Genomic DNA, 12,934 nt, shown 5'->3' on the forward strand with positions numbered 1-12,934 from the left:
GTGACCAAAGACCTAAATATAACACATCTGTGTTCAGCTGAACCCAAACTAAAAACTCTCCCTGACAAACTCCTAGTTTTTTTTACAACCCTCTAAAATGTGTCTTCTTTTTATTGATCACAGTTTTATGTAAGGCACAATAGACTTGAAAGTCATTGCATGCTCATCTGACTCCAAACCCTTGACTCACCTACCTGCTAATTCTAAGAACATAATTTGTAGCTTGTATGTGGGATGCTCAAATCATTAACATGAGATGGTTTAGAGGAGAGAGCCTAGGAGGAACCCTTGATAGACCTCCCTTCCCTCTAAAATTGATGCTGCCTTCTCTTCATGTTGTCCTCATCTGACCCTCAATGTAGTCTTCACCTTTTAGCAATTATACTGTTTAGCAATGTCGATTGCATTTGAGAGATTGTACTTTGTATTAACATTAACATGCCTAATTTAGGTTTGCTTTAGTTAGCATAACTAGGCTGCATTACAATAGGGGGCATGTTTATTTAGCTGTGAACGGGCTGTGCACATTCATGTTTTATTTTGCTTTCAGGTATCATTCAAATTCTGCTGCAAACAGTGGTCTCCAAATGCATGTAACAAAACAATGTTTCTCTAGCTTCTCTAGTAAAGGATGTTCTGATATCGCAACACTGCAAGGCCACTCAGCTGAGCCTCTATTAACACATCAATGTTTTGTTATGTGCAAATACAGTTTACTGTTCTCATGTTTTGCATTAATAAAATAAACCATATTTTCTGTGCAATAAATTATGTGCACTGTTAACCAGTGCAAGTAATGCACAAGTAGAAGTTATTTTAAATTGATAGCTGACTGGCTCACTGTAATTTTTCAGTGCTGCTTTTTCCAAATTTTGTGCTATGAAAATTGTGTGTGTGTTTTCATTCTTCTGAGCAATAAAAAATAAAAGAGTATTTTGGGGAAGAACCAGCTATCTTTTTCTTTTCTCCTTGATCCTCAGAGAGGGCTAGATGGTAGTGGCCCATTCTGTATTGAGTACCTATTTACTATTATTTGATTGACTTCCAGATGTGCAGTGGCTTGCCTATTTTGTTAAAGGCACATTTATCCTGGTTTGGGTTTATGCTAATTCACATTATGAACAAATGTGTTTCCCTTTCTGTAATGATACTTATATTTGACTAAATGTGCAAATATTGAGAACTTACATATTCTTGTAGTGCAGCCTTTCGTAATGATCTCAATTGAGTGGTAATGTCCAGGATTCTCTCTTTCCTGCTTATTGACCCACCTCAATTAATTATAGGTGGGCGGTTGACACATTATTTTAAAGCATTACCTTCCTGTAGAAATTATTACTCTAATAGACTGAAGGCTGAAGTTTGAAAAAGCAGTGTTCACTTCGATGCGAGGAACTCATGGACTTGCATCCCTTTCTAGTTAATTGTACTTTTATATTGCAGTTCATAGGTGACACTTGTGCACCCACTTATGCTAATCAGGATAAATTACACCGCCATGAAGGTATTTCCATGGGTCCATACAAGTTAAAAATCTATTTGACATGGTTTCTCACAGTGCTTTGATTCAGTCACTTTTATATTTGACTCCTGTAGACTATAATCAATTGCAAACATAACTTCTTGTTTTATACCATCACAGGTATGAGCATTTATTTCCAGAGTAATCCCTTCATATAATGTTCCCAGATGGGGACTTTTACAAATATTACTAAGTGCCTTTCATTTTGTTATCAGACCAAGAACAAGAACTTCTGACGGTTGGAAAATTCAAACACCTATGGCACAATTATTGTGAAACCAAGTCATTTAGTAATGCCTCAACAATTATGCCTAACATTATTCATGCAACTTTAAGGATTAACATCCACTTACTTTTGAACTAAAGTAGCTCTTCCTACATCATTTACTCTGTTTTCTGCACCAAACCCATTCAATAGCATTAGTCTTCAGAAGGTCAAGTTCATTTGATAGTATAATGTATATTGTTTAAAGTAAATGGATCCCTGAACATTGGAAATTAATGTTGAAAGGAGTGGCTGGCCATGGGTCAAGTTTCAATAGTAATCAGTGAATGCAGAATTATCAGTTGAAATTTATTGCATGCAAAGTTTTGTCATGTGGCTATCATGAACATCTGGAACAGCTCCAGCCCTTTTGGAGAGCAATTCTATGAATGCAGAACTGATAGAATAACCAAATCTGATTGCTGTTCCACAAGGAAGCGATTATCTGGAGATAAAAAACTGTTAAACACTTGCATGAACTGCTGAGCAATCCATCTCACTAGAGTTATATTTTAATGTATAACAGTGCCTCAAGCAGGAAGGAATTTTACTTTCAATACCTTTTGCGTTTTCTGTTTTCCAGGCACCTCCGATTCCACACCCACCAAAGTACTCTGAAATTGCCTTACTTAACACTTGTACCAGTAAGGAAAGCAAAAAATCACATTCCCCAAAACATTGTATCTTTAAGGGGGATTAATTATTGACTGGGCCATAAGAAAGATAATTTTTCACTTAGCACGGTTATTATCCTTTGCATTTGCACTCCACAGCGTTGCTTACTGTAGTAATGTATAAAGTATGTAGCAGTGTATAAATGCACTTTAGCAATTTACTTTAGAAGCAATAGCCTTGCATCTCTATGCCTGTGTTCATTTGTATATATTTGAGTAGCACCATGGTAATAGAACCTGGGGCTAGAGAACCGGTTGTTTAGCTGGTCAGTTGCACCTGACTCAACCCACTGGATGGATGGGACCAGTTTCCTTCTTGGATTAAATTTACCTCTTCATCTACAAAATTGAATCTTCTTTTATTTGATTAGCAACCCCTTTCTCGAGTTTCAAGAAGCGCTCTGTTTTATATCTACAAGAAGTATTTGGTCCCAACAACCTGAAGTCTCTTATGGAATCCTATGCAACCTGTAAGTTTATTTTCTCATATTATCTCATCACCTTGAACTTTTAACTTTCCTCACACACCTCACCCTTTGACTTTGGGTTGGTGTGACTGCCCTTGGTGCAGGCTTTAGTTACATGGGACAGTTTATCACAATACGCTTATTGGTGCATATCTCGCCTTGTTGAGTGGCCTGGGAGGTCACTGCACGTTTGCTCTTGAATGGTTGAAGTCTGCGTGTTACTCACCAGTTGAAAGTGAGTTTTGTGACACTGCGTCTTTCCCTCACAAAGTTTATAAAGTGACATTTATTTGCACACTCAATTAATTTTTTTAGAGGAATGCTTACAGGCTCTGCTCTTTATTATTCTTATTTTGGCATGTTCTGTTACAAGTTGATGAATGCACATGCACATCAACGTTGATAGACTTGTTTACACTTGAATCTAATTCAAATTCTTACTTTGAAGTCGTGCTTCATGAAGATCTGGAGCAGCTGTATTGTTCAACTCATCATTGTGTAGTGACGACATGCCAAACGCTTCGCCTTTGTTACTGCTGTCACTGAAGAAGAAATCTAATCCTGCGTGTCTGCCTATCCTGCGTCATTATCCCACGTTACGCTTCCTTTACAGTACGTGCGTAACGTGGCGGCCATCTTGCTGCAGCTTTAACTTGTTTGTAATTTTTTTGTGTGTAAATTCCAGCAATATTTAACAGTGTAGCGCACCTGCCACAACAGTGATTGCAGCCGTTTATCAACCTTCATTTCAAGAACATGTAAGACTATTTTAAATTATTTAACTATCTTTGCAATTATTATTTTTTTCTTCTTTTGCGGTGTCCGTTTTTTAACGGAATGTGACACTTTGAAGGAACTGTTTTGCCACTGTATTCAAGTAATCTAAACATTTGTTTTCACTTTCAAAGATCTACTTCTACCATCTCCATTCAAGTTAGCTGTAGAACTATTTCTGCATCTACATTCACGTAAACTGTGTCCATTTTCACTTTATTCAACTTAACTGCATCTCTTATGGGATTTTAACAATGATACTAGTGGATGTGGTTGTTTTTATGCTATATCTTATGCTGTGAATGCTATAGGTGGTCATGTTTATTTTTTTATGTTTTCATTTTAATATTGAATGAGACTTTGACTGACTTTACGCTGTACTTACACTTTAAGATAACACTTTTGTTCTTTATTGGGTACAACTATGCAAAACGTTGCAACACTACCTTTCTTTCTTTCATCTTCTGGTGATCTCCCCCATCAAATGGAAAAAGTGGAAGAAAGTCTTTGAAAGATATGCCAAAGTGTGTGGTACAAACCTCGGTGAGGAAAGGAGAACTGCTCTCCTGCATTGTCCTGGCTCATAAGTTCAAGAGGTTTTTGATCATTTACCTGACATTGACGATTAAAGCTTGAATGAGTATGAAATATGCATTTTGAAACTGGACAAACACTATTTACCCAAAGTGAGTACTATCCTAGAACGTTATCATTTTGGTCATAGGGCTCAAAATAATGGGGATTCTGTAGAAAACAACATTACTGCTCTAAGGAAGTTAGCTTTGTCATGTAAATTTGGGGCCCTACTAGAGGACAGAATTGGAGTTCAATTCATGGTAGGGTGCAATGTCAAGAAAGTCAGAAGTCATTACTAAGCGTGAAACAAAGGATAGTACTGTTCATTCTGTAAAAGGGTATTCTAAAGATAAAAGTATAAAGAAAAATCAGTATGGAAAACCAGATACAAAAATGTATGTCAAATCACAAATGAAAGCTCTCCGTAATGTTCAACCTAAGTGTTACAGGTATGGTCATGATGGTCATCTTGCTAATGATACTAAATGCCCAGCTCTAAAATCTACCTGTTCAAATTGTAAAAAGATAGGGCATTTCACTGCTGTTTGTAAGGCAAAGAAAAGTAAAGGAAAGATTTACACTGTTGCTTGTGACAGCAATAGTGATAGCGAAACTTGCTCAGAATTTGACTGTCGTCAGATTGAGTCTCAGGTTAGTGACAACTCTAAGAAAGGCCCTTTGGATGATATCTGTGTTGAAGGTAAAACCACAAGGGTACTTTTTGATTTGGGAGCTAAGATTACCATTGTGTCTAAACAATTGTATTTGTCGAATTTGATAAACACAGTGAAGATTTTGAAAGCTGACATTAATCCAACAGCTCACGGTGGTGAGCCTATAAAACGTATGGGATAATTTTCTGGATTAATAGAATACAAAGGAAGATTTATATCAGGAAAAATGTACGCCTCACAGAAGGGTGATAGCATCTTGAGCTGGTTTCACCAGAGGGATTTAGGTGTGATGCTAGATCCTTCCAATGAAGCACCCATCATTTTGAGAGAACTTTGTAGTGAATGAAGTGTTAGCCAATGACAGTAATAATGATTTCACCTCAACTCTCAAGGAAGAGTTTCCCAGCTTTTTCAGGGATAAATTGGGGTATTTACATGATTATATTCACAAAATCAGATTGGTGTCAGGAGCGGTTTCTGTAGCTGGTAAAGTGCCAGTGGATAAGTATCCTCTTCCCAAAATTTCAGATATGTTGATGTTATTGCAAGGGGCTAAGGTGTTTTCCACCATGGACATAAAGTCCACGTATCATGAAATTAAGTTGGATGAAGAATCCAAAGACCTGACTGCTTTTATTACACCCTTTGGAACGTTTAGATTTATAAGACTTCCCTTTGGTTTGGTGTCAGCAGCATCAGTATTTCAGAGAGCATTGGAAAGAGTGTTAAAAGGCCAATCAAGGGTTAAGATCTACCAAGATGGTGTACTAATGTTTGGGAAGGATGAGAGTGAACAGGATAGGAGACTTAAAGAAGTGCTTGAAAGGTTCCATAACAATAACCTTACAGTTTGGTTAGATGAATGTAAATTCAGGAGGTCTTCTATTGATTATCTAGGTCACACTATTACAGGTCAAGGTGTTGAACCCAAGGGTGATTTGGTTGGCACCATACAAAACTTAGCTTATTCGGTTGACAAAGGAGAACTTCCATTTTTAGGTATAGCGGAGTATTACAGCAAATTCATGAAAGATTTTGCTGGAAAAGTGTGTTAACATGCAGAAGTTACTATGCAAGGGGGTTGATTTTGTTTGGTCTGATGCTTGTGAGGCAGAGTTTATAGAAATCAATAAAATGCTTAGAAATACCCCTAAATGGAAGAGTGTTGATCCCACAAAAAGGTCCACAATTATCATAGATGCCAGCATGAAAGGTTTGGGGGCTGTTCTACAAGAAAGAGATGGTGACCGAGAAAATGTGATTCTATTTTTGTCACGAAGTCTTTGTGAAGCTGAATTACACTATTCAGTTATTGAAAGGGAGGCCCTTGCCGTTCATTGGGCTGTAAAGAAGCTAAAAAATCTTCAATGGGGTCTGGTATTTGTAGTGAGGACTGATCACAAGCCTCCATGTCAAGTGTTTAATAAGAAGGGCATTGATGCCATTTCAGGCAGAATATCCAAATGGGTGGTTGCTCTTCAGGGATTTGACTTTAACGTTGAATATTTATCAGGAACCAAAAATATGATTACTGACACGCTTTCGAGACTTGTTCCACTTAATGTTTGTGATTTGAATATTGAGAGTGATAAACTCAATGAATGGATATGTAATATTGAGAGTGATGGCATGAGGGAAAGTAGATGGCGTGGGCAATGTAGTTTTGACAAAGAATTTACTGAGCTGGCCTAGTTACTCAAAGAAGGTGAGGATAACAAGGTCAAAAGAGACTGTACAAAACATTGGAATGTGAGGCAGGAACTCTCTAAATGTGAAGATCTTATATTTCAAGGTACCAGATTGGTTCCACCTGTTTCTCTTCGCCAAGAACTCCTGGATTTGGCACATCAGGGTCATCAAGGTGTGTCCAAAACGAAAGAAAGACTCAGACTCAATTATTGGTGGCCTGGTATGGATCTGCAGGTTGAGCGCTTGGTCAGAGAATGTGTGCTGTGTAGTTTGAGTGACAAGAGCCTCAAACCTAGAGTACAATATATCTTTGTCAGAGAATGCCCCAAAGAGCCTTGGGAAGAATTGGCATTTGACATCTTTGGGCCCATACAAGTGAATGGGTGTGAGAACTATGTTTTTGTTCTCATTGACATGTATTCCAGATGGCCGGAAGTCAAAGTTACTAAGGGTATTGATTCTAAACATGTCGTTTCATTCCTCATGGATGTTTTTGGACGAGGAGGGTTGCCATGGAGTCATGATCACGTAACTTTTGATTCCAAGAAAGGTGTTAAAATTACTCCTGTCAAAGTTGGAGATTTTGTCATGATTAGAGCTCTTTTTGGTATTTGGATTATCAACATAGCCTAATTTTACACTTACCTTTATAGGCCGGTAGAGTTTGGGCTTCTTGAAGCGTAGTACAATCAAGCCCATGATCGTCACTCCATAGCAGAGGTAGTTAATGAAAGACACATAATTGATTAGTGTGTACGTGTCACCCACGAGCATGATGACGATGGTGGTGCCACACTAGAACAAAAAGAAGTCAGATGGAAATGGTCAGTGACATCGAATGAATGATTATCAGAAGCAAACAAAGATATATTGAATGTCAAGTTGTGTGCCTTAATTCTGATGTTGTAGGCTCTGACAACCCTTGAGAGTGGTGGGCCACTGATCTTTGGAACCTGCCATGAGATTGAATAGTTTTATGTTCTCCGCTACCTTCAAGAGAAAATGCCTCATTGTTTAGTCACTCATATGATAGAGTGCTGCTCGGGAGATACATTAAATACTCCAATTTGAAAATTTGCCAGAAACTTTTGCCACCTTTCAGTTCTAGGCACAGCTGGCTTTAGTTGGTTTCTTGATCGGCTGAGAAGTCCAGCTCGTGTGAGCAGGATCTGCATATCTTTCATAATCATAATGAAAGTTACTACTATGTTTTATATCTGGTTGAAAGTGCTCACTACCACCTACGAAGACCTGTTGTTAACAGGCCCCATGTGTCCGCTCAGGTGATCAGTCCTAGTCCTCCCCGACCATGGGATTAAAGGTCCTCGTTTGCAGTCAACATGTAGCATCTGAGGGGCGTGCAACCGTTGGTGAGGTGGAGGTGGGTAGATGGCAACAACCAATGATTGTCTCAAGCACTGTGTAGGATTCAGGTTGGGCGCATGGTTTTCCATGAATTCTACTATCAAGTTTTATTGTAACTGTGTTTGCACAAGTAAAAGTGCTGCAGTGCAGTTCAGTAAGAAAATGCACATTTATTTTTAAGCTTTTCTTCGTGTGTATAAATTACATGTCCTAAAGTTCTTACATGTTTTATGGCATAGGAACTCAACAAGACCCACAAGAAGTACATTTCATTAAGCTATAGGGCAGAGTTCTATTTCGCCATAGCACTATAATGAGGGAACAGAGCCAAGCCACACCTTGAATAAACTGATGGTTTTATAGGTCAGATAGGTTTAATAATGAAATGTATACAAACCCTTTGGGCTCTCTGCGTTTGAAAGGCCCATGGAGCTCTTTGAGTTAACGTTAGATGTAAAAATATAAAATACAGCTTCTGGTGTAAAATGAAAATAAAATTCCACTTTGTGCAACATTTGAACAAAATATACTTTTTCTAACTTTCCCCATCTGTACTGCAAGCTACAGCCACACAACTGAAGCAATGATATGTCTTGCATGACTTTAGAGTTCAGTCATGTTACATATAATAGTGTGTCGCTCTTAGGAGGGTAGCTCACTTAAGGACACTATCAGTTTTTCACTGTTTGTCGGTATTCTGTACTTTGTTTTGCCCCCAACCAAATGTGACATTCACCCTGCACAACAACATAAAGGTCCTGCTCTATAGCTGTTGACACTAATATCCTGTAACAGCTGTTGTGAGTCTTTCTGGGCATTTTAGCATCGGCTACTTATATATGTAGGGCATAATGTTGATGTGGATATGGTGTCATTGACACCACTTTGTCGCAGGTGAAGAAGTAATGTTTTCTGCGTCACTATTTTGCATACATAGAGTACTGGTATCATCATGTGCCTTATTTACGTATGACAAGCCAGGGGCCTTGGTATTGCCAATGTTTTTTTCTAGTTTGAATCCCAGCATGTGGAATGGTTGGAATATCTATGCAATTGTTTGCAGCGTGCTTATTTACTAACAAATTTCGAGAGGAATTTTAACATGAAAACATTGTAAGCTACAGTATATCGACATCGGAAGAACAAAGAACGTTACTGTTGGTGGAAATGTGTACAGACGATGTAAAATAATCGCAAGAAGGACTGTGTCGATGTTACAAAATTATGGAAAATCATCACTATTAACCTTTCTTTCATTAAGAAAAATTGCAAACTGATTTTGCTTAGTTATTTTAAAGTTGTTATCTATGATACAGGAGAATGTAATTGCATTTGTGAAGAATTTCGCAAGACATGTTTTATCCAGTAGACAAATATCTAGACACTCTTGCAAAGAGTAGTCTTTGCTTAAAATATGAATTGAAAATTTAACAACTTAAATGTGTGGCTGTAGCTTTCAGCGCAGATGCAGTAAATGATGGCAAAGACACAGGGCAAGTATACATGCAAGGCTACGAGGATGTCTATATATAAGCCTCTGTACAAGTCACTATATAACTACAGTTAAGAAAATTGTTAGTGAGCGAGCATTTGAATGACTATACTTTATTAAAAAGCCATGGGATGACATTTGTAAGTAATCCATTATCTGCAAGAAACAGAACCCCCATGTTAGTCTGGTGGAATCTTCTTTTCTAGGTTCTCTCAGCAGAGATTTTTCTCAAAAAGATTGTAATTGAGTCTTCAGTAAAACCTTTGAAAAAGGGGTCTCCCATATGTGTAGATGATGGCGGTATACATGCCGTATCTACATGAAAACCACTAACCATGTAGATTAGGATAATTTAAATGAATTGCATTTAAAAGTATTTTATGTGAGATCCTAATATTCTGTCGTGGATCCGGTCCCTTGGCCTATATTGGACACCTATGCTTCAGAAGGTTTGCTACTTGTTTTTGATCACTCCAAGGTAGCTTCGGTATCGGTATTGCTTATCACCTGTTTTCAAAGCGTCCTGACCCATTTCACTTCTTTGTTGCTGAAAGGAGCAAAACCGAAATGACAGCAACTTCCCTCTACCTATATGAATTTTAGGTTAAAAATACACTGCTATAAATACTAGCCAGGGACGAACTAAGGCCGCAATAAAGCCTCCAGTCAAAAACAAGATGGAGGCACTGGAACTGTTATCAAGATGTACACTCTGGACCTGTAAACAACATCGACGCCCTGGAAACTGTAAACAAGATGTGCACATTCCATCAGAAAGTTATTTCTTGGCATTGGGTTAAAGCCTGAGGTACAAGGGTAGCAGAGATTACAATACACCTCTGTTCTAAGGAGGAATAGGACTTAATTGTTGGGGTGAGGAACGCTACAAAGCCAATTAGTTGCACTTGAGTCTACTTGAGTTGGCCTGTCAGTCCTATACATTATACTTGTACCTTTGAATATCACACCAACAGTAAAAACGTTCTTTATTTTTCCGTTTATTAGTTCACTTTTTCCCCCGTTCTGATTCCAACAACAGGTTCATCCAATCACTCATTTTCTGGTGACAGTGTGACCCTCTGGTAAGCAGACAAGCATTTGGAGCTAGACAGAAAACAGAAAAAATTACGTCTTTTAATACTGGTGGAAATTATTTCTTAAAGAAGTGCGTGTCACATGTGAAATCAGACCCAACAAACAACTTTGTTGATCAAAATAGTTCCTGTATTTCCCGTGACATATTTTGATATTTTTTCAAACATGTAATTCTTTTGGGAGTGAACTTGTGGGTTCTAACTATGTGTACCCATCCTAACTTCTGTTAATTGTTGTAAAGGGAGACACATTGGTGAAACAGCAGGCCTACTGAGAATTTAAGAAACAGAAAAACCCTCTAAACCTTGCTTTCATCTTAATCCGACTATCCTGGTCATGTTTTCTAGATTTCAATTCTGGACCTGACTTAGTGTTCGGTGGTGTTGAAAAACCTTCTGATATTTAGAGATGGTGCTGAATTCGAGGGAAAATCCACTTGTGAAATTTTCTTTACCTTATGGTTGTATTTTCTTCATTTTGTTTATATAGTGTAATGTTGGAATAAAAATGCTTCACATAGCAGGGAAAGAGATAGAGAGGGTGGATACAGATAGAAGTAGTGTTACAACATAGTACCCTCAACTTCAAGAAAATCATCAACAGACACATTGCCAAATACCTCATTGACCACCAAACTCCTCAAGACCACTCATTCTGGTTTCAGACCCAACCACAGCATGGAACCTTCCCTTATTTCCTTCAAAGATGAGGCCAGTATGACTTTGGATGGAAGAGACATGGGCGGCCTCATCTTCCTGGACCCGTCCGGATCGTTTGACACGGTCTTCCACCTCATTCGACACCTACACGGCATCGGAGTACAAGGACACACACTGTGATGGATCTGCTCCTTCGTTACTGGAAGGTCCCAGTCAGTCACCCTGGCACAGTTCATCTTAGACACCCGCAACCTCATCTGTGGAGGTCCACATGGAACCTCCTTCAGCACAACCCTCTTCAACGCATACATGATCCCTCTAGTCAGCATCATCCACTCTCACAACACCAACTTCCTCTTCTATGCCAACAAAACACAACTCATTCTCTTCCTCGTGGATAAGATGCAGAGGACCTGGCTCAAGTTCAGAGCATGCATGGCTGACATTTCCCACTGCGTGAAGAGCAACTGTCTGAAGCTGAACACTGACAAGACCGAAATTGTGATCTTTGGGAAAAGAGCCCTTCACTGTAGGACACTACCTGGTGTTCAGCAGACTAGGACCAACACTCACCCCCACCACCCTCACCAAAAACCTCGGGATTCTCCTCAACAGAAAACTCGAGATAACCGTCCAAGTCAATGCTGCCACTGCCTCATTTCGCTACTCTCTGAAGATGCTGAGGAAGATTTTCAAATGGCTCCCAATCAGATTTTGCTGACTTACACCTGCTCAGCACCATTCCCGGGTGATAGTGAGATCTACAAATCTGCACAACATAAGATGGCACATTACTTCTGTGGGCATCAGTCTTGATATACCAAAAGGCATGCCCCAACAGATGCAATTTCATGTCTTTCCTGAATCTTAGAAGGTCTGGTTCAAGGTGGTGGGGACGAGTTGCAGAGGACAGAGCCTATTTTCAGGTGATATCTGCTCCCAAAATATTTACATCTCTCCTGATTGGTGGAGAGACAGCTGGAGAGGCTTACCATAGATGCTTGGTCAGTTTGTAGGAAATCATCAACTTGGAAAGGTGGTAGGCGCATGTTCGTGATGAGCCAAGTGTGCAAGGTATGACGTTTGGAATTCAGCTCATTATTTAGTTTTGTGCTAGTGCATGGCCGGTAATATCAACCAGATTTGTGACTTTTTCAGCAATCAGAGGTTTGTACATTGCCTCACAGATGGAAGGAAGAGGAAAAGTCCATGATGATGCACTTTTTGCAACAGTGTGGTGCGGGAAATAGTGCTATTTTAAATAATTTGTTTACTTTGCCTGATTCTATTTTATTTCATTTTAATTTGGCGTTTTCTTATTCAATTTTACTTTAATGATTTACTTAGGGATCCTTTACCTTGTAATCGCTTAATTTGCTTGCAGATTCCTTGTGAACAGCAGAGGTTACCTGGTCTCTAGTTCTTGCCTCAAAAGGACTTGTGTGACCTTTTTGTACAGTCAATTCCCTGAAATCGCATAGCCTGAGAATAATGTCATGGAATATTAATGGATTGGGGGGGTCCGACAAAGGTGGATAGCCTAAATCATGTTGCAAAGTATGTTGACATTATTTGCTTACAGTAAATGTGGCTATGAGGCAACACCCCAGCAGTTGAAGGGTTTGTTGAGATCCATAAGCCAGCTAGGAAATGGAAAACGTTTGGACGACTGTCAGGCGGGA

The 12,934-nt window shown here is 39.0% G+C and overlaps 1 protein-coding gene across 1 annotated transcript in view; it reads right to left on the reverse strand.

Annotated features, from left to right (window-relative positions):
- The window catches only part of SLC7A10 (solute carrier family 7 member 10), a 521,979-nt gene that overhangs the window by 8,787 nt on the left and 500,258 nt on the right, over nt 1-12,934 (reverse strand). Inside the window, exon 9 of the mRNA XM_086945141.1 lies at nt 7,287-7,436. Coding sequence (XP_086801267.1) covers nt 7,287-7,436 — 150 coding nt within the window. The remainder of the gene's footprint in view (nt 1-7,286; nt 7,437-12,934) is intronic.

The sequence above is a fragment of the Lissotriton vulgaris genome, chromosome 12 (assembly GCF_964263255.1).
Source record: "Lissotriton vulgaris chromosome 12, aLisVul1.2, whole genome shotgun sequence".
NCBI lineage: Eukaryota > Metazoa > Chordata > Amphibia > Caudata > Salamandridae > Lissotriton > Lissotriton vulgaris.